The sequence below is a fragment of the Cetorhinus maximus genome, chromosome 30 (assembly GCF_964194155.1).
Source record: "Cetorhinus maximus chromosome 30, sCetMax3.hap1.1, whole genome shotgun sequence".
Lineage (NCBI taxonomy): Eukaryota > Metazoa > Chordata > Chondrichthyes > Lamniformes > Cetorhinidae > Cetorhinus > Cetorhinus maximus.
The window spans coordinates 21,311,845-21,338,493 of NC_135908.1; the positions used below are offsets into that span (position 1 = coordinate 21,311,845).

At 43.4% G+C, this 26,649-nt stretch overlaps 1 protein-coding gene across 3 annotated transcripts in view; it reads right to left on the reverse strand.

The window, feature by feature from the left end:
- malt3 (MALT paracaspase 3) overlaps positions 1–24,947 on the reverse strand; it is a 113,821-nt gene extending 88,874 nt beyond the window's left edge. For 2 of the 3 annotated variants that reach the window (XM_078532593.1, XM_078532591.1), the window contains exons 1-2: positions 24,745–24,947; positions 624–745 (exon numbers count right to left, since the gene is read on the reverse strand). In XM_078532593.1, coding sequence (XP_078388719.1) covers positions 624–745; positions 24,745–24,916 — 294 coding nt within the window. In that variant the 5' untranslated portion in view covers positions 24,917–24,947. Of the gene's footprint in view, positions 1–623; positions 746–7,432; positions 7,599–24,744 lie in introns of all 3 variants that reach the window. The other variant, XM_078532594.1, reaches the window with a different exon arrangement.
- Between the last annotated feature and the right edge of the window lie 1,702 nt (positions 24,948–26,649).

Below are 26,649 nucleotides of genomic sequence, written 5' to 3' on the forward strand. Positions count from 1 at the left end.
GGAAGTGGGGGGGAGGTTCTCCCTTGTGTTCTGGCTAATATTATCCTTCAATTATCACCTAACATGACAAATGATCTTGTCATTTATTATTCTACTGGACGGGCTGCAGCCTTTCCTACATTTCAACAGTGATGACACTTCATTGGCTATAAAGTGCTTTTGGGATGTCCTAAGGTTGTGAAAGATGCCATATAAATGCAAGTCTTTTTGCAACAACTACAAAGGCAGAAAGTGTTCCATTGATTGTGAAAGTCTTCGGGGTGTTCGGAGGATGTGATAGGCTCGATACAAAAAGGCAAACTCTCCTATATTCCAGTTTAACTAGGTAGGAACTACTTCTATCAGTGCTCCCCTTTAATGCAGGTTGGAGTTTATATTGGGACGATAGCCCATTTGGATAAGTTTGCCCTGACTCAGCATGTCAAAACCCATTGAGGAGAATAGGATTTGGGGACAAAGTAGATTCTTCCTGCAGGCAGGTGTGATTTTCACCTTCAAAGCACTGGCGAAAAGAATCATTTGATTCAATCAAGATGCAATTCTTAACAAGCACTAAGTAAATGGTAAGTCAGACTGTGGTCTACCAGCTTTGAAGATACTCACAGCCTAACAATGCTGCTTACCTCCTCCTTGCCTTCAAACCACTGGTACTGTAGAGGGGTAGGTCCAATGGCAGTACAATGAAGAGTAACAGGACACCCAGCTGGGACAGAGGCACACTCTGGCTGCTTCGTGATCACAATATCTACAGGGTGAGACACAGCTTTTGTTAAAATGAGAAACATTTTACTACGACACAAAAAAATGGTCGCATGAATGAGCTTCAAACTACAAAGGCTCTGCTTACCAGTCACTGATGGTCAGCATGAGCTGACCACATTGAGTTAGAGAATGCGGCGTTTTATAAGATGGAGCTATGGAGCCCTGAAAATGAGGGGAAATTTTAAACTAATTCAACTGTCAAATAACTGACAGAATCAGGTGTAACACTAGTTTTACACTGTCTGATTTTAGCATTGGGCGCAATAAAAATCCAGTGAATCTCATTGGCAAGTTCACTTAAAAGTTGACCTCAGGATATTCCACCACAAAAACCAACAGTTTGCTTCATCAAGTCCACAGGATGTTCTTCTCCACCTAGTCTAATCTCTCCTGTCCTGCTTCTTCACTTCTTCTTAGGCAGTCCCTTAGGACCGAGGATGACTTCCTTCCACTCCGGGGTTGTGGGTCCTCAGGTGACTGAGAAGTCCAATGCTGGATCCACACACACTGCCAAAGATGGGGCAGGTAGTGTTTGATGAAGTGGGTGGGTGGGACATTCAGGTTTTGGGATGCTCCTTCTGCAGTTTGTGCTTGGCCTCCACCTGGGTCTGTTGGAGATATTCGAAATGGTTCGCAGATGCATCTTCTCCAGTTTGGGTGGTCTCAAGCAAGAGATTCCCACAGATTGGTGCTGATGTTGCGTTTTTCAGAGAGGCTTTGAGGACATCCCTGAAATGTTTCCTCTGCCCTCCTGGTAACTGCTTGCCGTGACAAAGCTCGGAATAGAGAGCTTGTTTTGGGAGTCTTGTGTCAGGCATGCAGACGATGTGGCCCGCTCAATGTAGCTGAATAGCCATAACCAGTGCCTCAATACTGGGGATCTTGGCCTGAGAAGGAACACTGATATTATAGTGCCTATCTTGCCATTGAATTTGCAGGATTTTGCAAAGCCATCGCTGGCGATATTTCTCCAGGGATTTAAGGCATCTGCTGTACATTGTCCAGGTCTCTGACACATACAGGAGGGCAGGTAGCACTGCAGCCCTGTAGACTGTAAGCTAGGTGCCAGGTTTGAGGTCTTTGTCATCAAACATTTTTCTTCAGACAGCCGAAGGCTGTGCTAGCACACTGGAGATGATGTTGAGTTTCATCATCGATGTCTGCCCTTGCTGAGAGAAGGCTCCTAAGATATGAGAAATGATCCACGTTGTCCTGTGGATCACAATAGTCGTGGGGGGGCAGGGTGGGCAGTGTTGTGTAGCAGGAGCAGGATGGTCCTGTTTAGGCTTACACCAGATACCCATTAACATGTCCTTTTTTCTAAAAGCTACTTAAAAGTTCTTTTAACAAAGTTAAACAAAGTAAACTCTGCTTCTGAAGCTGCTTGGCGCAGAGAATTCGCCATGCAGGCATTAAACACCAATGCAAAAAACTCAAAATCAGCAGAAAGCAAGCAGAGACAGTGAGGCGGGGAAAATAAAAACGGTGCAAATCAAACCTTGTCCCAATCAGAAGAAGTCAATAAGAACAATATAACAGACAGAGACCATCCTTCAAAAAGAATTCATTGGCTGTGAAACACTGGGACATCATGAGGACATGAATATGGCTGTCCTGGTTCTTGCAAGAAGATTTTCTCAATTCTTTTCCCCCCTCTTATAATACAGTATCTCCCCTTTTCTGTTCTCCCCCTCAACAGGGTCTCTCCCAAATCCTTTCTCCACCCCCACAAGGTAATGAGAATAGTGATTTGCTTTACACCCTCCTCTTCTTTCAGGTACCATGCTCTAAGAGGGTGTTGGCGACCATGGACTTCCATTGGATTGGTCCATGATTATGCTTGGCAAAGTACTGCAGTGGTTTGCTGTTGCCTTCTGCAGTATGGCTGACCAGGAAGCTCTCCCACTCTTACCGCCTGTAATCAGGTGAATTGGAAGGAGCTATTGAGGCTGGTATTCAAGTTCTGAATGCACCATGGCCATCAAGTCCTGAAGTGGAACTTGAAGCTGGAGCTTCTGGCTCAGAGGTAGGGATCCTCCCCACTGCGCCACAAGACTTCCCACCAGTCCACAAACTACACAACCTGAATGACTATCAAACATTACATTAGTGCCTCTTTAGTTCTACTGGACAAGGCTCCATCTGTTTGCTGCCTGCCCCATCCTCAATCCTCCAAACTACTTGGGATGGGTACAAATGTCACTCAGCATGTCAAAACCACATTGAGAAGAATAGGATTTGGGGACAAAGTAGACTTTTCCTGTGGGCAGGTTTGTGATTTTCACCTTCGAAGCACTGACGAAAGGGATCATTTGATTCAGTCAAGATGCAATTCTTAACAAGCACTAAGTAAACGGAAAGTCAGACTGTGGTCTACCAGCTTTGAAGATACTCACAGCCTAACAATGCTGCTTACCTCCTCCTTACCATTTTTGCCACTGCTGTTTGTGGGAGCTTGCTATGTGCATATTGGCTGTGCATTTAAGCGCATTACCACAGTCACAACATCTCAAAAAGAATCCAGCAGTTGTGAAGTCCTGAGAGCACAAAAAGTGCACTAAAAATCAAAGCTTTTTTTCTTAATCTCTTTGAGTGTTTTGATGAAATTTGATCAATGGATGTGAAAGTCGCTATAGAATGACTTTCCTCTCATTCGTAGCGATAATAATTTATACCAAAACGCACTGCTTTGCGAGCAGGTGGTTCTGAGAAGAAAATAGTGACTTTCTACATCTCGCCTGGAGGAAAGTGTCACGGTAACCCAATGTAACATGCCGTAACATAACTATAACATAGCTGTTACAAGAGTCACACTTAACATGTGGAGCCAGGTTAAATAAAAAGAACCTAGGAACTTAGGAGCCGTTAGAATGAGGAACAGAAACTGAAGCCTGTGTTAATTTTTCTGCTAGATAGAGAAAGCTCAGTTCTCCAATTGACTTATTTAAAGAGACTGTTGGAAATACAATTTCGAATCAAAGGTCCATTTTCATGAAAACAGGAAAAACAAGTTTCACAGAGGATGTTTGAAGAGGTGGTTAAGAGTTAGAGATCAGCAGATGCCACAGAAATGACTTGTGACGGCATGGAATGGCTTTGGAAATGGGGGGGATGGGGGCGCTTTCTTACCTTCTACAATGTCTCCTTCGCCTTTCCCCCATCCTTCCCTGAGGTCACCCAGGGTAACTTTACAACTCCACCACCTGAGCCGTGGCCTGGCAGAGTAGATCAGCACCCCACCCCCTCCACTTCCTGAGGTGCCACATACCCTCCCTTACAGGAATTCAGGAACAGAAAGTCAGAACGATTACTCAGGTCACAGGTGGTCAATCTATCATGGATCAGGTAACCCAACACTCCTTTTCTGTGCAGCTTGTTATCATCGCACCGTGTGTTATTCCAGTAAACTATCAGGTGAGGCGTGATAATCTTACAATTTCATTAAAGGACACATTTGGAAACTAGAGGTGCAACAGTAGGAAAACCAGATATCCTGGTTTTCACTAAACATTCCAGTGCCTTGATAGTTTTCTCCAAATTGATCAAAAATCCTGGTTTTCAGCTCTCAAGTCCTCCGACCGGCTCCTCACATTCCATTTGCTATCGACAAACACAAAATTACCCTCTCATGCTGCACTGAACCCTGGGAATCGGAATGCCACCCACTTGCCGATCAGAACACTCCCGCTCGCTCATAAATCCTTCTCCCTGGCATCTGGAGCCAGGCGAGAATCAGCCACTGGGTGACAGCAGAAGATTGAGAGCGGTGTTCCCAGCCACAAAGCAAACTTGAAGAGGTAGTCGGATAACGCCCATCGCTAAAGCACCAATCAGCGCTGAGGGAGGTGGTAGGCAAGTTCGGTTCAGTTGCGGCACATTCAACTAAACTTCTCATTGAACGATTGTGTGCTTTCCTTCTTGTAGCTCTGGGTGCGAACAAAATCTTCCGCACTTGAGGTACGTTTGCTGGCTTAAAATCCAGCTGCTGGCTGAGAACGACTTCTGTTGGAATCCAGTGTGCAAAAGGAAAGAAATGGAGATTGGTCTTACCATTGTGCATTGTACTGTAAAGATACAGTGGAATAGAGGATTCTGGGATCTTGTGACAAACGAATCCTTGGGTCAGTTTTTTTAAGAAAATGAGGCAGAAATGTCATTGAAACAAAAGTCTGTGGTTTGTAACTGCTCTCTGCCATAATTGTGTGTCTTAATTGAGTTGCCAACTCCGACCGGACACATTCTGGGAGATGTAATCACATGACCTCCCAACTTCTACTGCCCTGCTCACAGGATCCTGCCATTGGTCACCCAACATGTGCATCATCATGGAGCCCTGCCTTCACGAGGCTTTTCAACGTGTCCTGGTTTTGACTTCTGAAAACCTGGTCACCCTATACAACAGAGGATGGGTTTTCAATGTTTAATAATCACAATGCACCACAAGTCTTTCTGCAACCGAGGCTGGTATGCTGGGTGGCCAATGACATGCTTAGAATGAAGTAGGTGTCTAGTCTCCAGTCAGAGTGAAATGGAAAAATAGCAGTGTGAGACAGCTGGCATCTCTGCCAGCAGAGTATCATTGGTAGATGATGCTAACAGGTCAGCAGCCTGCTTTTGCACCAGGGGTGTTGAGCCTAGCAGCAAGAGAGGTAAATTAATCATTAGTGACTCAGAACAAGATTTTTGGGAAGGCTGGGGCCCAGTGCACGGCAATGAATGGAAAACCGAGGGCATTGCACTGCTGGTCCTCTAAATCCACACAAACCGTGTTAAGGAGTTACAGGTGGCTGTTTCCACCTCAAGGAGGTGCCTTAATTTATCTTCCTCATACTGTCAGATTTAGTAACCCCTTGGGCTATTTCTCTCTAATAATGCCAGCCTTCACTCTTCAAAAGGAACACCACCTTTGTGTTCGTCTTTTGTTGTCGCGCAGTTAAAACAAACACGCAGAACAATCTTTGCATTATTTTACATTGGCACAACACCATGAACACAAAAGGTTAAATTTAAGAAAAATCTTTAGTATGCTGGATTCACACCTAGCCTATCATTTAGGAAAGAACAAACTTGCATTTATATAGCGTTTTTCAAAATGTGTCCGAGCATTTTACAGTCAATTAATCATTTTTGAAGTGTAGTCATTGTTGTAATGGAGGGAAACACAATAGGCAATTTATACATAGCAAGATCCCACAAAGAGCAGTGACTAAATAACCAAAGAAGCTGCTTTTCTTTAAACTAATGTTGGTGCAGTGATCAATCTGAACCAAGACACTGGAAGAACTACCTTGATCTTCTACGGCCAACTGGACAAACGGAATTGGTTTATTGTTTCATCCAAGAGACTGCATCTCTGACGCTGGGTGTCAGCCAAGATTAAATGCTCAAGTATTTAGCATAGTGCTTAATCAGAGGCAAGAATGCTGCACTAGACAAAGGTGACATGTGGTCAGCTATATTTTGAATGCCTCACTTCAGTTGATCATTGCAAATATTTATTATCCCTTCAGTAAAGGCATTTTTTTCCTAAGTTTGGTAAAATTTACTTTGAACTTTTTAAATTTCTCTCTCCCTTTTGGCCCAATGTATTCTGAAGTCAAATTCTGGGTTTTCAATCAGTTTACTTTCTTCACTCTAGGCTACAGGCTTCGCTTTCCTCATAATTCAACCCTTCACACTTGGGATCATTCTTATCCCTCTTTCTCTGTACCCACACCAGTGTATAGACCTATGAAGTACTGCAACCATATGCAACCTCAAAGACGGAACTCTTTTGAAGTAAAATCCACAGGATTGAAGAAACTATTTTCAGTACTGAGTGGGAGTGTCAGCTGAGGTTTATGTGCTCAAGTCTCTGAAGATACAGGGACTTGAACCAATGACCTTCTGACTCTGAGGCGAACGTGCTATCACTGAGTCACAGCTGACAAGAACCGTTGACAATTTCCTGAAGGTTGTTGTGGAAAATGTGACCCTTGATTAACACTTTTCAAATTCCAGTCTACCTCATTACACCTGTGAAAAGCTGAGAGAGCAGGGTGTTGGTGGTGTGTGCAACACTGAACTGTTTCCATACCAGTTCCCCTGCAGTTTTGATAACTTTCCACTCCCTGCATTGGGAAAGTGAAACGTCTGAAGTGATCCTTTTAGAAGGAGCTGGTTGCATACTGCAATTCCCTCCTCTTTAGTCTCTACCAATTGCACTAGTATGGTGAATCAGTTAACTCTTACTAAATAGAAATGTGGTTTGAATTTCCTTGGGATTTCTTTTGTGGAGGTTTGACAGAAATCCTGCTTACACGCATCTCATATTTCATTAAAGACCCATTACTTACAGCTCAGTTGGTAGCACTCTTAGAAGGTTGTGTTCAAGTCCCATTCCTGAGACTTGAGCACAGAAATCTAGCCTGACACTCCCATTGCAGCACTAATGGAGTGCTGCACTGTCAAAGGCACCATCTTTCAGATCAGACATATAGAGGCCCAGTCTGTCCTGTCAGGGGAATGTTAAAGATCCCACATCATTATTTTGAAGAACAAGAACAGTGATGACACTTCAAAAGTACCTCACTGACTGTAAAGAGCTTTGGAACATCCTGCAGTCATGAAAGGCTCTATATAAATACAAGTCCTTCTTCCTTCAATATTTAACACTGGAATTGTCCCTTACCTGTCCTCTCTCTGGGTTGTAGGGTTGAGCTTTTTTTAAACCTTTCCTCCAAGCTCATCCTCCTTTCAAAGATTCGTTTTTTGCACCTTTTCAAGGGAGTGAGTGCCTGCACATCTTTTTTGTTTTGTTAAAACAGGAAGATGACTCCTCAACGAACAAGGATTCACTGTCATGCAATAAAAAAAGCTCTGTAACATCCTGTGAGCCCGCATTCACAAATTCTCATATTAGTCACTCAGCCCCAAGAACCTCCTGATCCTCCAGGACAGAGAAGTAAAAGCAAACAGTGAAACCACATCCGTGCCCTTTTATAGAGGCACATCAAGCTCAGACCCAAGCTTGGAAAAGTCCCTAGATTTCCAGTGCTTTGGCATAGTTTGCAAAATTGGTTTCCTACATTACAACAGTGACTACACTTTAATGTGCTTTGAGAGTTGTTATTGTTCAGGAAAGCAAGTACTCTAGGTTGATTTGATTTTGGATTGAAGCATTTTAATTCTTTCTTCCCTGTAGATTTAAGCCAAGGAGAAAATACAGTTCCCTGTCCCATTAATCACATGGGGTGGGAAGTCCTGTGGCTCAGTGGTAGCATCTTTACTGCTGGGCCAGAAATTCCAGGCTCAAGTCCCACTTCAGGACTTGATGACCAAGGAAGGTGCATTCATAACGTGGCCAAACAGGTTGATTATCAGCCTGTAAATCCTCCAATTCATCTGATGGCAGGCGGTAAGAGTGGGAGAGTTTCCTGGTCAGCCATACTGCAGAAGGCAATGGCAAAGTACTGCAGTGGTTTGCCAGGTATAAACATGGACCAATCCAATGGAAGTTCATGGGCGCCAACACTCTCTTAGGGCATGATTCCTGGAGGAGGAGGAATTATGTGGACTTGTATTATACAGTCACCGACAATTGCATAGGGAAGAGGGTGAAATGTCATTTGACACACAATAGTTTCCTACCTTGCAATAATGACTACACTTCAAAAAGCACCTTATTGCTATAAAGCGCTTTGGGATTGTGAAAGGTACGACATAAACAAATTTTTTCTTTGTTCAGGACTGGGAGCAGAATCCTTTCCAACTCAAGCAAGGTACTGAGAATATATCTCGATCCTGCACAATCCAAAACACTGTATAAAGCGGTGCCTATAACACAGCTTCGCTCAGCAGCATACAGCAACACCAAAGTTCCTGAACAGAATGTCAATGATTGGTTAATTGCCCCATCAATCATACCTGGAGTCACTGTTGTTGACTGGGATTGATTTTATGGACATAGTTTATATTAAATAACTAACCTTCTACTCAGCATTTCGCTAGAGAAATAATCCTGCTTTATCAGATGACTTTGCTGTAGTTTTGAGTCAGGAGTTCTGTTTGCTGTAGTTCATTGAGACTCTGGTTAAGTAGACCGTTTTCTGTAATTCCTACCATAAGTGCTGTTCCAACTCCAACTCACTGGCCAACACAGCAGTTCCATACTGTTCAATTATCGGATTGTCATAAAATCCCGTCTGGTTCACCAATGTCCTTCAGGAAAGGAAATCTGCCATCCTTAGCTGTTCTGGCCGACTTTTATCTCCAGACCCACAACAATGCAGTTGACTCTTCACTGCTGTATGAATTGCCTAGCAAATCACTCAATTGTATCAAACTGTGACTGAAAAATCAGATAAGAATAAAACTGGATGGACCACCTGTCATTGACCTAGGCACTGGAAGCGACAATGACAGTCGACCTTGCAAAGTCTTCCTCACTAACACCTGGGGAACTTGTGCTGAAATTTGGAGAGCTGCCCCACCGACTAGTCAAGAAACAGTCAATATCCCAGACTCCTTCTTCACCATTCCTGGACTTATGCTGTTCCACCAGCAGGACAGACCTGGCAGAGGCGGCCAGTGGTATACTGTCCCAGGGAATAGCCCTGGAGTCCTCAACATTGACTCTGGAACCCATGAAACCTCATGGCATCAGGTCAAAGGTGGGGCAAGGAAATCTCCTGCTAATTACCACCTACCACCCTCCCTCATGAATAAGTAATGCTCCACGTTGAACACCAATCAAAAGAAATACTGAAGGTAGCAAGGCACAGAATGTACTCTGGGTGGGAGACTTTGATATCCATTACCAAGCATGGTGGTAGCAGGTGAAGGGCCAAGCCTCCTGGGGCGAAATTGCTCAAAGGAGATTAAGTTACAATGGTCTGACATCTTTCAGTTGAGAGCAAGTGGGCTACCAGAACTACTTTAAAAAGTATGCCACTGTCTTTCAGGACAAACTGGGAAAAATCCAGGGCCTGCAGGCCAAGGTTTATGTGGATCTGGAAGCAACCCCTCGCTTCATGGAGGCGAGACTGGTGCCATACGCCCTGACAGGAGGCACAAGGTACACAAAGCTTGATACGAGCCATGCTCATCAACAACTAGAATTGGATAATGCCTCCTGGGAATTTGTCACAATTAATACCCACAAAAGGGTTGTACCAATATGCACGGTTGGCTTTTGGTGTTGTCTCAGCTGGTGCCATCTTTTAAAGAACAATGGAAAGCTTACTGAGGGACTACCCCAAGTTGTAGTCTATTTAGACAATGTATTGGTGACAGGATTCACTGAAAAAGAGCATTTTGCAAACTTAGAAGTCTTAAAACGTTTCTTGCAAACTGGAGTGCGTTTAAAAAAAAGTGCACGTTCCAAGTAAGAGAGCTAATCTATCTGGGTCACTGGGTAGATTCATAGGGCCTCCGCCCAGTTGAGGAGACAGTGAGAGCCATAATGGAGGCATCTGCGCCAAAGAATGCTTCAGAAATCAAATAAGTCCAGGAACGATCAACTATTATGGGCGGTTCTTACCCAATTTGTCTACTGTGCTGACCCCCCTGCATTCTCTACTCAAAAGGAACCAACGTTGGCCTTAGGAGGCACCCGAGAAAGAAGCTTTCATAAAGATGAAGCAATCGTTGCACTCATCCAATCTATTAGTGCATTATGACCAGACGAAAGAATTGGTGCTGACATGTGACATATCTCCCTATGGAGTGGGAGCAGTGCTCTCTCATCGGATGGATGATGGCACAGAGCGGCCAGTAGGTTATATATGAAGGACACTCACCACAGTGGAAAAGGGATACTCACAGATAGAAAAAGAAGGCCTGTCCATTATCTTTGGGGTCAAGAAATTTCACCAGTACATATACGGCCGCCTTTTTACAATCGTTTCAGACCACAAAGCACTGTTAGGTTTGCTTAGTGAGGAAAAGGCTATACCACCCATAGCCTCAGCTAGAATTCAACAATGGGCTTTAATTCTGGCAGCATACGAATACACTTTCATACATAGGCCTGGCAATCAAATCACAAATGCCAGCGCCCTTAGTCGTTTGCGTTTACAAGAAAATGATGAGCATGTCCCAGTTCCACAGGAACTTGTTTTACTGTTAATTTTCTTAGCTATGAGGAAAGATTGGACAGGCTAGGGTTGTTTTCTTTGAGAGGCAAAGGTTGAGAGGGGACCTGAGAGGTGTATAAGATTATGAGGGGCATAGATAAGGTGAATAGGAAGGCACTTTTTCCATTAATAGAGGGGTCAATAACCAGGGGACACAGATTTAAGGTAAGAAGTAGAAGGCTAAGAGGGGGGTTGAGGAGAATTTTTTTTTACCCAGGGGGTGGTGGGAATCTGGAACTCATTACCTGAAAGGGTGGTTGAGTCAGAAACTCTCATAACATTTAAGAAGTATTTAGATATTCACTTGCATTGCTATTGTCCCCAGGGCTATGGGTCAAGCATTGGAAAATGGGATTGCTGTACTCAGATCTTTGTTGACCGGCATGGACATGATGGGCTGAATGGCCTCCTTCTGTGCTGTAAACGTCTATGAGTCTATTCCTCGCTGTTACGCGGACAGATCAGAGACTGGACAAGCCGGGACCCAGTCCTATCTCAAGTACAAGAACAAGTGCTACCTGATTGGTCACAGAAGCCCATATCTGATTAAATTAAACCGTACTTCAAGAGAAGACATGAAATAACCAGCCAGGGTGGCGTCCTATTGTGGGGTGCGCGAGTGATAGTTCATCCAAAGGGAAGGGAGCCACTTTTAATTGAACTACACAGTGCCCATCCAGGAATTTCCCAAATGAAGACCATAGCACGCAGTTATCTATGGTGGCCAGGGATGGATGGCGAAATAGAGTTTAGTAAAACACTGTGTGCAGTGTCAGCAACAGCAAAAGTTTCCAGTGACAGCTCCATTACACCCATGGGAGTGGCCAGGTAGACCCTGGTGTGGTTACATTGACTACACTGGACTTTTCCTGGGAACAATGTTTCTGCTCATTGTCGATGCCCATTCAGAATGATTGGACGTATATGAGGTGAAGTCACCAATGTCGGGTGCTACAGTTGAGAAACTATGTCAGAGTTTTGTCATTCAAGGACTACCAGAAGTAATCATTTCCGATAATGGCACGGCATTTACGAGTGCTGAGTTTCAACAGTTTATCAGCCTTGATGGTATCACTCATGTGCAAACTGCACTGTACCACCCTTCCTCAAATGGACTGGCCAAAAGGACCGTTCAGACGTTCAAGGCAGGCATGAAAAAGCTAACTGGCGATTCCTTGGCAACCAAGCTAGCACACTTTCTTCTTCATTACAGGACTACCCCTCACAACAACAGGTGCCACACCCCCGGAGTTATTGTTGAAATGCCGTCTCAGGACGAGATTGAGCTTAATAATGCCAAATTTAGAGGGGAAGGTGGAAAAGAGTCAGGGAAGCTAGAAAACTAGACACGACTGGCATAGTTGCGAGAGGAAATTTACCGTGGGAGAGCCGGTATACGTGAAAAACTTCAGGGAAGGACCAAAGTAGTTACCGGGTGAAATATGTGTGGTGACTGGACCTCTATCTTACCACTTGGAGGTGGAAGGCTGGAATGGACCATTTAAGGAAGAGAGAGACAAATCATCAAGATATGGTTCCTCCAGTGACCATGGCTGGGTCTGTGTTTCCTGTTGAGGATATTCAGCCCAGGACTGACATGTCTGATGTTCCTGCAAGAGTTGAGGATACAGATCTGCAGGTGCCCACCGAAGCACCTGATCTTCACGCAACTCCGGAAAAGGAGGTTCCTGACGAAGAATCTGAAGTTGTGGAGTTGCGATGTTCCACACATATCAGGAAACCACTGAAAGACTGACCGTATAAATTCCTTACCCAGTGTAAATATTATGTTATCTTTAAAAATATGAACTTGTAAATAATATATATGGTCGAGTTAAAGCAGGAGGAATGTAGTAGTTATGGTTTTATTTAGTGTGTAATGTACCTTTAAGAATAATACGTGTTAGGAATGATCACATGATCCGTAGTAACCAATAGGAGAGTAGCACAGGCTACCTCAGCAGTCAGTGTAGAGCTAAATTGGAGTTGAAAGCACACGTGTAGTTGCTGCTAAGTACATTGTAAATAAAGCAGTTCCTAGTCTGGTGATGCAATACCAGTTCCATTTAATGCACAGATTAATATTTAGTTTCGGGGAGACTGCAGGAGAATCCTGGAAGGTGCTGGTGAGCTTCATCACAATTCAGTGCTGGATAGGTGACAGACGGCACCATTAACCCCACAGAAAAGCTCAAAATAGTTATTTAAGTTATTCTAGGCTTTTCCAGTCAGAGCAATGAACAAAGTGGTGCAATATTTAAAGTTTGCCACGTAATTTTAGGAACATGCGTGCTTCAAATCAATGAAACTTGCCTGAACGAGGACAAGGGAAAGAATGACACAGCTGAGACAATGTAAAAATTGAAAGCAGACAGCTGTGTAAACCAGTCAATGTAAAAGTCTTGATATAATGAAAGTGAAACTGGATGAAATATTATTTTAATCAATTTCTTAGAACAGTAATCAAAACAAACAGGAGGTATTAGAAAGGCTGGCTGCAATTGAAGTTTTTGGGTCTGAACTTCTGTGGAGTGGCAGAGTCGGATTGCCACTCCGCTACTACTTTTTTACCTTGAAATCTTTCCGATATTTTCTTACCCAACCTTGCGACTCAGGCCAGGCGAGAACTGTGCAGGACAGTGTGTTCCCTGTCGAGGGCTTCAGACACAAGGAGGCCTCGTCCCTTTTTTTCTTAAATGGCACCGGCTGCCGTAAATCAGGTAAGTTTAAAGGTCCAGGCACTTCCCAGCCAGGGAGAAGGTAGTTTTGTCAGGTACGTAGTTAGAATTTAGTGAGGGGAGGGAGTCAAAGAGAGGGGCCCGACAGTTTTTGTTTTGGGGGGGGAATGTGGGGGGAAGCAAAATCGGCCTGTTGGGCGGGTGGGGGTGGAAGGGACAAATCGGGGCCACATTTGTAACACAGCCAAACAGGGTTCAGTATCAACCTACAAATCCTTCCAACACACACCAATGGCAGGCGGTAAGAGTGGGAGAGATTCTTGGTCAGCGATGTGATAGAAAGAATGTTGAAGCCTCTATCAAAACTATCTATAGCTCCAGATTACAACATGCATGTAAAAAGTGCATGTGGCCATAGCAACTGACTCCCCCAAGTGAACTGTAACACACCACCATCACTCTCCAATACAGAAAGCTGAAGCACTGTCTGGGATTTTTAAAAAAGCATTGGGACACCAGTATTGAGTTATGTCCAACTTTACCCTTTGGTGTAAATGTCGAGCTCTACGAGTGAAGCCTCAGTTGATGGGTCACCGCAGTCAGTATAGTCAATCGATTTTAATTACATAGAACATCTCATCAGACAAAGCTAATTTGGCCAAATTGGACCCAGGAACAATTACTTGGAGCTGGGACAGAATCTAGGCCTAACTTCAAGATTGGGCCTGAACGCAAACCCTGTGCTGGGGCTTGGCCTGAACTTGGGCCCACCACTTGGGGCTGGGCCTGGGCCTGAACCTGAACCTGAACCTGGGGCCTATCACACCTATTGATGTGTTTATGCTCCTCTCGTCCTGACTCTGTCAATAAAATTTTCTATTCCGTCCTCAATGAAACTGCATCTGTATCATTTGTTTCAACTACACCATTTGGTAGTGAGTTCCACATTCTCGCCACTCTCTGGGTAAAGTAGTTTTGCTTAAATTCCTTATTGGATTTATTAGTAATTATCTTTTATTTATATTAGCTTATATTTATGGCCCCTTCTCCGGAGCCCCAGCTTAGCTTTTCTTGATTGTTCTAACCCCTCAGTTCTGGTATCATCCTTGTAAATCTTTTTTGTACCTTTCCCAGTGACTCTATACCCCTGTTTATAATATGAGGACCAAAACTGTGCTCAGTACTCCAGTGTGGCCTAACCAAGGTTCTACACAAGTATAACGTAACTTCTCTGCTTTTTAATTCGATCCACCACAAACCAGGTAGGCTGAGATCCACGATCAAATCTTTCCTTGGCGCCAAGGGACTCCAAAAGTGCATTCAACGATGCACCCGCAAAGGATCAACTCACCAATAACAAGATAAAAGCAAAATACTGCGAATGCTGGAAATCTGAAACAAAAACAAAAATAGCTGGAAAAACTCAGCAGGTCTGCGGAGAGGAATAAAGTTAACGTTTTGAGTCATCAGGTTCTGGTGGGGGGGAGAGTGATACTGGGTTCCTGTTTCAGATATTTGCTCCGATGAATTCTGCTGACAGATGAGCACTTTTGACTGTGACTAGGTTGCCTGCTAAAAGATATTGCTAAGCCTCATACATGTGTAGTACTTGGGTGTAGTACAGAAGGTACCCCAGCAAGTGCCCCACCACAGGACAGGAGGAGAAATGAGCTTAGGAGGTGAAAAAAAAAATGCAAGCTGTTGTTATTGGGGAAAGAATAAGCAGACTGAACTACATCTCCCAGAAACCACCTGTGTTTACAATTCCCACAATACTTCAACCTTTAGGAATAGCATAGGACTGCTGACATCCAATGAACATTCTTGATAATTCATATTTAAATCCGCTCATGGTCTTGCCCTTCCCTATCGGTGGCATAGTGGTATTGTCACTAGACTAGTATTCCAGATATCCAGCGTAATGCTCTGGGGACCAGGGTTCGAATCCCACCATGATAGATGGAAGGAAATCTGCTGACCTTGCCTGGTCCAGCCTACATGTGACTCCAGCAATGTGGTTGACTCTTAAATGCTCTCTGAACGAGGGCAATAAATGCTGGCCTAGCCAGTGACGCCCACATCCCATGAATGAATAAAAAAAGTTCCCTCACCACCCCAGAGTTCTCTGATCTTTTAACTTTTTGTGCATCCACCTCCTCTTCACCCTATCATTGGTGGCTGTGCCTTCAGCCATATAGACTTATGCTCTGAAATTTCCCTCCTAAATCCCTCTGCCTCACCATCGCTTAATTCAAGGTTGGTTTTTAAAAACCAATCTGTTTGATCAACTTTTTAGTTACTCCATTCCTACACTGGCTTGGTGCCCTCTTCCACTCCTCCGTTAGGTACCATGGGACATTTGTCCATGTTATAGTGCGATATAAGTGCAAGTTGTTGCTGTTCATACTAAAAAAAACACATGCTTCAAATATAGACTCAATTGTGACATCTACTTAGTTACGTAGTTGCAATAAGGGTCACCCCCTCCCCCCCAATTATTTTCCAGGAACCAAGCAAAAACCATTTTGAGAGGATCTCTTTGAAACTTCTTCCCAAACTCTCTCTCTGGAGAGTTGTGTTGATTCTACGATCCAGTAGCCCACCTCTTCCCCTGCCCAACCCACGTTGCAGCAACATAACCACTGACATGCTGTAATCAATATCACAGGAGATCTGTTATATTAAAAGCACATGTAGAAGTCACATTGTAGACAATCTTACGATGCCTGAGGCAAGGCAAGCACATGTACAGCACTTGAATGTAGAAACTGTAATTTGAAAACAGGCCATTTGGCCCAACCTATCTGTGTTGGTTTTTAGTCTCCACACACGCAGCAGTCCTAATCCCATGCGCTAGCCTGTTCTCTTTATCCCTTTATGCCCATTTTCTTCAACCACTTATCGGAGTTATCTTTAAATACTGACATGATCCCTGGCTCAATCACTTTCTCCAATATTGTATTCCACTTTTGTGTAAAAAAAAGCTTCTTCCGCTCTCTGTTCTAAATCATTTAACCTTATGCTTATTCATTCTAGATCCCTCAATCATTGGAAGCAGTATTTGATTAATACATGTTTTCTAAAGGAAACAGACACTGCATTACTACTACTTGTTTTAAGTCCCAGTCTCCCCTGTCATAAGAATGTGAACGCTGTCACAAGATATTTCCTAACTGTTTTTCACATGCAACGTTTACCTTGACTGACTCATCAACCTCCCTGTTTTCTGTTGTTTTGTCCTTTTTATCCCCAACTAAACAAGTTGAACCACTTTCACTGCAGGTATTACTCAATAGCACAGGTAAACAGCTTTTAATTAAGAACAAAAGCTCATGGGATGTGGGCATCACTGGCAAGGCCAGCAATTATTGCCCATCCCTAACTGCCCTCGAGAAGATGGTGATGAGTTGCCGTCTTGAATCACTGCAGTCCATGTGGTGTAGGTATACCCAGTGCCGGTAAGACCAGATTTTGATGCAGCGATGGATAAAGGAACAGTGATATAGTTCCATGTCAAGATGGCATATGACTTTTGAGGGGAACTTGCAAACCAATTCTCATTATCTTTGACTATTTTTCATTCAAATAGCGAGGGCTGGTGATATTAGATGGATTAGCTCCAACAAGTAGGAGGGAACCTGAAAGGTTTAAACGGCCGAATCATTGAAGCATTGTGACCTAGCAATGTTTGTTGTAGACAATAACAACCCCATCAAACTGTCATGGCTCTGTAACTCCTCCGAGCAACTGCCTCCACAAAATATCTTCAAAACTCTTCCTGCTTAAATAAATGTAAACTAGTGGATTCCTGTGGCGTTGCTCAACCAATTTCCACTACATCACCTCTATTTCAACTTTCTGGATTCAGGTTAAACTGGAAACTGAATGGTCAGGTCCAGACCATCTGCTCTGCCTCTACCCCAATGAGAAAGATTTAAGGTAACATTGGATCATAGCAATTTAATGTGTCCTATTACCCAGCCAACTCCAACAGCACCTCACACTATTGTCATCATATGGAATGGGTTGTAAGGGCCAACTGCTACTGATCTGATCAAACACAAACAAAATTTTGACCATAAACCAAAAAGCAAATGTTGTGAGTCTGAAACAAAACCAGAAGATACTGGACACTCAGCAGCATCTGGGGGTACACTTTACCCATTACACAGAAAAGGAAAACCCCCCAGAAAAGAAAGATAACAACAATCAGATAATACAGCATATAGATGAAATAAAGCACTTATTGTTTAGCCCTGTGGTTTATGAGGTCCAAAGCCACTCAGCTTCTTTTTGGTAAGTCACAGGACTTGGTCTTATAACCCGCTTGTATCCTAAGATTAGTCATTTCAAAATCTCTTCACAAATAAATGGTATTGTGGCAAGAGACTATTTTTGAAGTTTTTTTTTGCTGGATCAGCCTTAAAAAATACCTGCTAAACAAACATGCAGACATTTGATTTCCATTTCTGCTTCTTGAAGGCAGATTCTCATTTGGGGAGATGGACAGGAAGCTCCTGACCTACATTTTCAGAATGGTCTCAAATAATCATTTTAACAAGCAATCTTTGCCCTTTCCTTGAACAGTCCATCCACTCTATATAGTTGGAACAGCAACTTACATTTATATAACCCCTTTGACATAGTTAAATATCTCAAGGCACTTCATTTCTGCATTATCAAAGAAAATTTGATACCGAGCCATATAGAGATATTAGGGCAGGTGACCAAAAGCTTGGTCAAAGATGTGGTTTTTAAGGAGTGTCTTAAAGGAGAAGAGAGAGGCAGAAAGGTTTATGAAGGAATTCTAGGTGCAGGCTCTACTGCTCATGTTATATACACACATACCCACACCATGCCACAACATGAACACACAGCCATCAGTACCCACACTATGCACTCACAGCATAACCCTAACCCCCTCCCACCGTGTACAAGTATTTTGCAGTGCCACATTGCATCAATGGAACCCAAACCATAGCAGCCACACGGTGTTGGATGGCGCAGGGACAGAGACCTGAGGGTTCACAAACACAAATTTTTGAAGGTGGTAGGACATAATGATAAAGCTGATATTAATAAAAAAGCATGTGGGATCATGGGCTTTGTAACTAGAGACTTAGAGTGCAAAAGCAAGGAAGCTGGTTAGGCCTCAGGCCTCAGCTAGCTCCTTGTGTCCAATTCTGGGCACCACATTGTGAAAAGATGTCAGAGCCTTGAAGAGAATGCAGAGAAGATTTCCCAGCATGCCAGCGGGGATGTTGAAGACTAGAGAATCTGGGGCTGTTCTCCTTAGAGCTTGTTAAGGGGAGATTTAATAAAGGCATCTGAAATTATGAAGGGTTTTGATAAGAGTCGATAGAGAGAAGCCGTTTCCACTGGCAGAAAGATTGGCAACCAGAGGTTACAGATTTAAGCTAACTGGCAAGAAAACCAGAAAGACAGTGAGATTGTTTTACACTATGAGCTACAGTGAATGCACTGCATAAAAACGATGGTTCCAGCAGATACAAATTATAACTTAAAAAAGGGATTTGGATATATACTTGAAAAGGAAAATTTTGCAGGACTATAGAGAAAGAGCAGGGGAGTGGAACTAATTGGATAGCTCTGTCAAAGAGCTGACACAGGCACAATGGCCTCCTCTGTGCTGTATGATTCTATGATTAATGGCATGCACAATATTGATGTGTACCTGCCGCTCTATTCATGTACTTGCAGAGTATTCTGTGTGCATGCAACTTGTATTACCCATACTAGGTATATACAGCTCCCACCATTGCTCCTGCAACATGCACTGCCTGCAGTGTCTACATGTAACTTCCACCATCTACATGCAGGTCCTAACCTACATTTAAAGGTTAAACTCTGCACAGAATACACAACCCACAATATAGACATGCAGTCCCCACCATACATGAGCCGCTTGTACACATACAATACCAAGATTATGGATATGGAGCTACCCACAGGCACACAGCCAGCACCATACACAGCACCCAAGTTATTTTTTTTAATTCATTCACAGGATGTGTGCATCGTTGGCTAGGCCAGAATTTATTGCCCATCTCCAATTTCTTTTGAGAAGGTGGTGGTGAGCCACAATCCATATGGTGTAAGTACATCCACAGTGCTTCAGGAGGAGGTGGTGGTGTAGTGGTAATGGTAATGTCACTGGACTAGTAATCCAGAGGCCCAACTAATACTCTGGGGACATGGGTTCAAATGGAATTTAAATTTAATCACTGAAGTGAGAGTGACTGTCCTTGGCTTCAAGGCCACATTTGACCAAGTGCAACATCAAGGAGCCCTAGCAAAACTGGAGTCAATGGGAATCAGGGGGAAATCAGACTCCACTGGTTGGAGTCATACCTAGCACAAAGGAAGATGGTTGTGGTTGTTGAAGGTCAGTCATCTCACCTCCAGAACATCACTGCAGGAGTTCCTCAGGGTAGTGTCCTCGGCCCAACCATCTTCAGCTGCTTCATCAATGACCTTCCTTCCATCATAAGAAATGGGGATGTTCGCTGATGATTGCACAATGTTCAACACCATTCACGACTCCTCAGATACTGAAGCAGTCCATGTCCAAATGCAGCAAGACCTGGGCAATATCCAGGCTTGGGCTGACAAGTGGCAAGTAACATTCACACCACACGAGTGCCAAGCAATGACCATCTCCAACATGAGAGAATCTAACCATCGCCCCTTGATGTTCAATGGCATTACCATCACCAAATCCCCACTTTCAACATGGAGGCTACCATTGACCAGAAACTGAACTGGACTAGCCATTTAAATACTGTAGCTACAAGAGCAGATCAGAGGCTAGGAATCCTGCGATGAGTAACTCACCTCCTGACTCCCAAAGCCTGTCCACATCTACAAAGCCAAGTCAGTAGTGTGATGGAATACTCCCCACTTGTCTGGATGAATGCAACTCCCAAAACACTCAAGAAGCTTGACACCATCCAGGACAAAGCAGACTACTTGATTGGCACCACATCCACAAAAATTCACTTCCTCCACCACCAGCAGTGTATACCATCGACAAGATGTACTGCAGGAATTCACCAAGGCTCCTTAGACAGCACCTTCTAAACCCACGACCACTACCGTCAAGAAGGACAAGGGCAGCAGATAGATGGGAACACCACCACCTGAAATTCCCCTCCAAGTCACTCACCCCATCCTGACTTGGAAATATATCGCTGTTCCTTCACTGTCGCTGGGTCAAAATCCTGGAACTCACTTCCTAACAGCACTGTAGGTGTACTTACACCACACGGACTTCAGCAGTTCAAGGCAGCAGCTCACCACGACCTTCTCAAGGGCAACCATGATGGGCAATAAATGCTGGCCCAGCCAGCGAAGCTCACATCCCATGAATGAATTAAAAAAAAGAGGTAAAAATCTGGAATTAAAAACTTGTGTCTCAGTTATAGTGACCATGAAACCATTGTCGATTGTCGTAAAAATCCACCTAGTTCACTTACATCCTTTAGGGAAGGAAATCTGCCATCCTTATCCTGTCTGGCCTACATGTGACTCTAGACCCACAGCATTGTGGTTGACTCTTAATTGCCCTCTGAAATAGCGTCACAAATCACTAGCTCTTTCAAGTTTAAACTCTATACACACACCTGCAAGAGGCAGAATACAGTCACACATTTTTGGCATTAATTTGTTTCCCACCTCTTTATCCTAACAGCTTTTTATTATTAACAGTTTACTGAGTTCAGTTTTATAAGTGACAATTCTGTTTTTAAACCTCACTTCATTGTCTTACTGACTTTGCTTGATTCAAATAATTGGAAAATTCAAAATTCTCTGCCCAGAAAGGAAAATTTGCCACAATCAGGAGTAGACCCCCTAGGCATGGCTATGAATATATTCAGTATATTCTGATTAACGCAAAGAGCAAGGTCATAAAAAAGCAAACCAAGCACTAAATTTTATTTCTAGAGGGATAGAATTGAAAAGTACGAAAGTTATGCTAAACCTGAATTGAACCTTGGTTAGACCACACTGAGTGTACTGTGTGCAGATCTGGTCACCATATTATAAAAAAGGATATAGATGTATTACAGATGGTGCAGAGGATATTTACAAGGATGATAAAGGAACGTGTAGGTATACCTATCAGCAAAGGATTGACAGGCTGGGTCTCTTTTAAATAAAAATGGTGGGAGAAGGGTGACCTAATCAAGGTCTTTAAAACGATGAAAGGTTTTGATTGAGTGGATTCAGAAAGAATGTTTCCTCTTGTAGGGAAGAGCATAACTAGAGGCCATCAATATAAAGTAGTCACCAAGAAATCCAGTCAGGAATTCAGAAGAAACTTGTTCACTCAGAGTGGTGAGAATGTGGAGCTCACTACCAGAGGGAGTGGTCGAAGTGAATAGTACAAATACATTTAAGAGGAAACTAGACAAGCATATGAGGGAGAGGAAAATAAAGGTTTACAATGGTAGATTTAGATGAGAAAAGATGTGAGGAGGCGTGAGTGGAGCATAAGCATCAGCATGGACTGGTTGAGCTGAATGACCTGTTTCTATCCAAAGTAGGAAAAAGTAATCAGCTTGTATTTAAAAGCAAAGATTTATATAACATCATACACTCCCCCCGAACCCTCCCCCCCCCGTTTTACACCAACTAAGTACTTTTTGAAGTGTAGTCACTGTTGTAATGTAGGAAATGCAGCAGCTAGTTTACACATTGCAAGGTCTCCACAAACAGCAATGTGATAATCTGCTCTATTAAGTAATGTTGGTTGATGGATAAATATTGGCCGGAACATCAGGGAGGACTCTGCTGCTCCTCTTTAAATTATTGCCATGGGGATTTTTAACATCCACCTGAAAGGGCCTTGGTTTAAACTCTCATCTGAAATTCGGCACCTCCGACAGCGTGCACTCTCTTCAGTACTGCACTGGCGTCCTGGCCTGGATTTTGCGCCCAAATCCCTGGAGTGGAACCCAAACTTTCTGAATCAGGGACAAGAGTTTTAACCACAGAGCCACAGCTGACGCCCCAGAGGCCCTCAGATCTGCAACTGATCTCAAGCCAGAACACTGGGGCGAGTACAGGTCCCACACCACACATCCCTTCAATTCTGGACAACCCTCGCCATCAAACCTGATGGGGCACTTTTCCTGACTCAGCTCCACTTTGCTCCAAAGCACAGACCCAGTAAATTATAGAACGATACTGCACAGAAAGAACATTCAGCTCATTGTGGCTATGCCGGCTTTCTGAAAGAGCTACTTAATCAGTCTCGAAATTCCCCTGCTCTTCCCCCATAACTCATGAAAATATTTTCCTTTTCAAATATTTAACAATTCCCCTTGGAAAATATATTCCATACCATAACAATTTGCTACATATTTTTTTCACTTCAAGTCAAAGAAACATAGAATGGTGTTGATGTCAGCTCACGGCAAGAGCAACTCAGCTACTCCCAACCTCCCATCTTTCCCCTTGTCCCTGCAAATTCTCTCTTCAGGTGCTCATCCAATTCCCTTTTGAAAGCCATGATTGAACCTGTCTCCACCACACTCTCAGGCATAACTTACACCATATCCTAATCACTTGCTGTGTAAAAATATTCCTCCTCATGTCATTGCTGGGTCTCTTGCCAATCACCTTAATTCAGTGTCCTCTTGTTCTCGATCTTTTCGTCAATGAGAATAGTTTCTTCCTATCTACTCTATCTAAACCCATCATGATTTTGAACACCTCTATCAAATCTCCTCTCAGCCTTCTCTTCTCTAAGGAAAACAACCCCAGCTTCTCCAATCTATCCACATAACTGAAGATCCTCGTCCCCGGGACCATTCTCATAAATCTTTTCTGCACCCTCTCTAAAGCCTTCATATCTTTCCAAAAAGTACTACCCAGAATTGACACAATGTACAAGTTGAGGCCAAACCAGTGTTTTATAAAGGTTCATCATTTCTTGTGAAGCCCAGGATTTCATTTGCCTTGTGAACCACTTCTCAACCTGCAACAATTTGAGCACAGATACCCCTGGATCTCTCTCTGTTCCTGCACTCCCTTTACAGCTTTAGTTTATGTTGCCCTGCCATGCTTGTCACCTCTGGTTCTTTTTGCCAGCTACCTTAAACCTGTGCCCTCTGGTTACACAGCCCACCTGATACTGCAAACAGCATCTCCTTATTCATTCTCTCAAAACTTGAAGGTTTTGAATGCATCTAACAAATCTCTAAATGCACTGTCTCTTTGAACCTCGAACTAAATCGTCCTTTTCTAGTGCTGTGGCAGATCAATACTGACACCTTTCCCTCCTTTGTGTCCTTACCAATCTTTCCTGAATACTTTGCAATCAGGTATATTTAGTGGCCATTCTTCCTCTTCTTTTGAGCCATTATAATTCCACATAGCTACTTGTGCCTGCAGCTCACCAACCTTTCTTACTATTTACACACTGAAAACTGGTTCAGATGTGTCACTCTGCCAGAGGATTCCTGCACTGCCCACCTCTTCCTACCCTCCTTACTCTCCTCCTGGGCTCGGTGTAGCTGTGGAGTGACCACCTCCTGGCTCTGCCTCTCATATACACTCATGGGACTGCAGATTCTCCTCAATCTCAGAAACCTGGAGCTCAGGTTTAAGCAACTTGCTGCACATATGGTTATTCAGGACACATGAAGCATCTTGAAGTTCCCAAATGGCACAGAAATTCCAGGCAAGGTCTCTCAGACCCATTGTGTTGTCTAAAAATCTAATTACTTTTGAGATATAGTTTAGCATCCCCTTACTCTTATACCAGATTAATATTTAATTCGATTTGGACTCCTTTAATGTTGGTGTCTCCAATTAGTCCATTTTAATTTTATCCCTTAATTCCAGTCATCTGATTATTTATATATTTACTGTTACCCCCTGAAATTCCATTCCCCACTCACCAAATTCCCCTCTCTCGTCTATTTAACAGTCACCCAACTCTCCGCCAATAAGGCAGCAAGATGCAGCCCAAACTCTCTGCTCACAAATAAAAACAACTGGCTGTGCTCACAGCTCCCTTACTGGGAAAGGGCTGGGTTTGTTCGTGACACGTTTGTCTTTCTTTAGGAAGGGATTTTCCAGTCCGGGTTTGCGGAGATTTCTCTGAATTTCGCCCTGAAATTGCCCGAGTGGCTCAGTTTCCAAAAGTCCCGAGCACTCACCTGAGGAGACGGGGGTCGCTCTGGGCACCGCCGGCATCGAGAGCGCTGCTGGAGCCTGCGCCGATCCCTGGGGCGCACTTTCCTGGGGCAAAAGAGCAAATTTCCGACAACTCCAACTACCTGCAAACTTCAGCCGCACTTGGAGCCGGAGCTGAGCAGCAGCCGCGATCATTCAGCTCACTGCGGGCCTGCAGGAAAATCCCCGGAAGTTAGTTCACATACAACACGGGGGAAGGGGGGTGGTGGGAGGGGGGTGGGAAACTTTCTTTATGGAAAGTTCCGCCGCACGTTTCGAGCAACCTCGGCTCCTTTAGGTCCTAACGCCTCCGCTGCATAGTTGACACAATTCCTCCCTCGGAAAGTCAAGCTCCCTTCGTACTGTAGAATTGCATCATTTATCAACTTGCTATTTTAAAAAAAATCCTTAGTGAGAATGGAATTGCGCCAAGAGCCTTTCATTCTCTCAGCTCGTCCCAGCACAAATCATCACCAGATGTCAAAGTCTCATGCAGATAGAGTGAGAACTTGGTTTTCTCTTAATGTCACATAAGTTAACTATACATAAATCGAAATGAAGTGCAGCACCCAAGGCTTCAGATTCCAGTTATTCCCTGAACAATTAAGTCGTGGACTGTGTTGAACTGTGGTCACCTTTGATTTGGACACAGCAAGATCCCACAAAGAGCAAATTAAATAAAGGAATCCAGTTGATCCATTTTGATGAGGTTGGTTGTAGGGATACATGTTGGCCAGAATACTCTGGAGAACCCCCCCTGCTCTTCTCTGAAATTGTACCAGGGGATCTTTTCCATCAGGAGGGCAGACGGGGCCTCGGCTTGATGTCTCATCGAAAGATAGCACTGCCAGCACTCTTCTCAGGAACACATTGAAGTTCCGGAAGTGAGACTTGAACCCATGACCTTCAGGACTTAGAGGTGAGAGTACTACCAGTGAGTCAAGGGTGACATAATTGAATTATAACCTTGCTTGCCCTAAGAGAATGCCATCTGCATTTTGGCTTTACTTGCTTTACATTTGCTGAGGACCATGATTCTCAGACATTTATGTTTGCAGACCAATTAGGCAGGGTAAAAGACCCGGTGGACCACCTACTTGTCCTACCCTACCAACTTTCACCTAATTACTGCAAAAAAACTCATCAGAATGATCAAACTGGTGTATTCTCCATGGCAACGCCTCTACCAAATAGAATCCACTTGCCAACCAATCAACACTCTCTTCTCATGAAGTATAAATTGTTGTTCCCTTTACATTTAGTATTCTTGCAGAAGACCTGATGAGTGCAGGATGAAAAGCTTCGACATGTCTCTTCAGCGTTATACATCATAATTAATGGGAAATTATGGAAAATATAAATATTTCACTGCTTTTTTGCTGTTAAATATGATACATTAATGTGCATTAATTTTTTTATTAAATGTCATAAGTAAATTATTTATTCAAGCCAGAAACAAAAGTATGGACATTTTCATGTTTTAAGCATCAATAGTACAAGTACATTTATTTCAAACAACCTAATGTGTTATAAAAACTTCACAATAATCTTCTTCTGAGAAATGAATACATACCTTAAAAGCAAAATACTGCAGATGCTGGAAATCTGAAATAAAAAACAAAAAATGCTGGAAAAACTCAGCAGATCTGGCAGCATCTGTGGAGAGAGAAACAGAATTAATGTTTCAGATGAGTCAAACGGACTTAAAACATTAATTCTGTTTTAAAATTTTAAATTTAAATTATTAAATCTCGAATTGAAAGCTAGCCTCAGTAATGGTGACACCTATGACCAATTGTCGTAAAAACCCATCTGGTTCACTAATGTCCTTTAGGGAAGGAAATCTGCCGTCCTTACCCGGTCTGGCCTACATGTGACCCCACACCCAC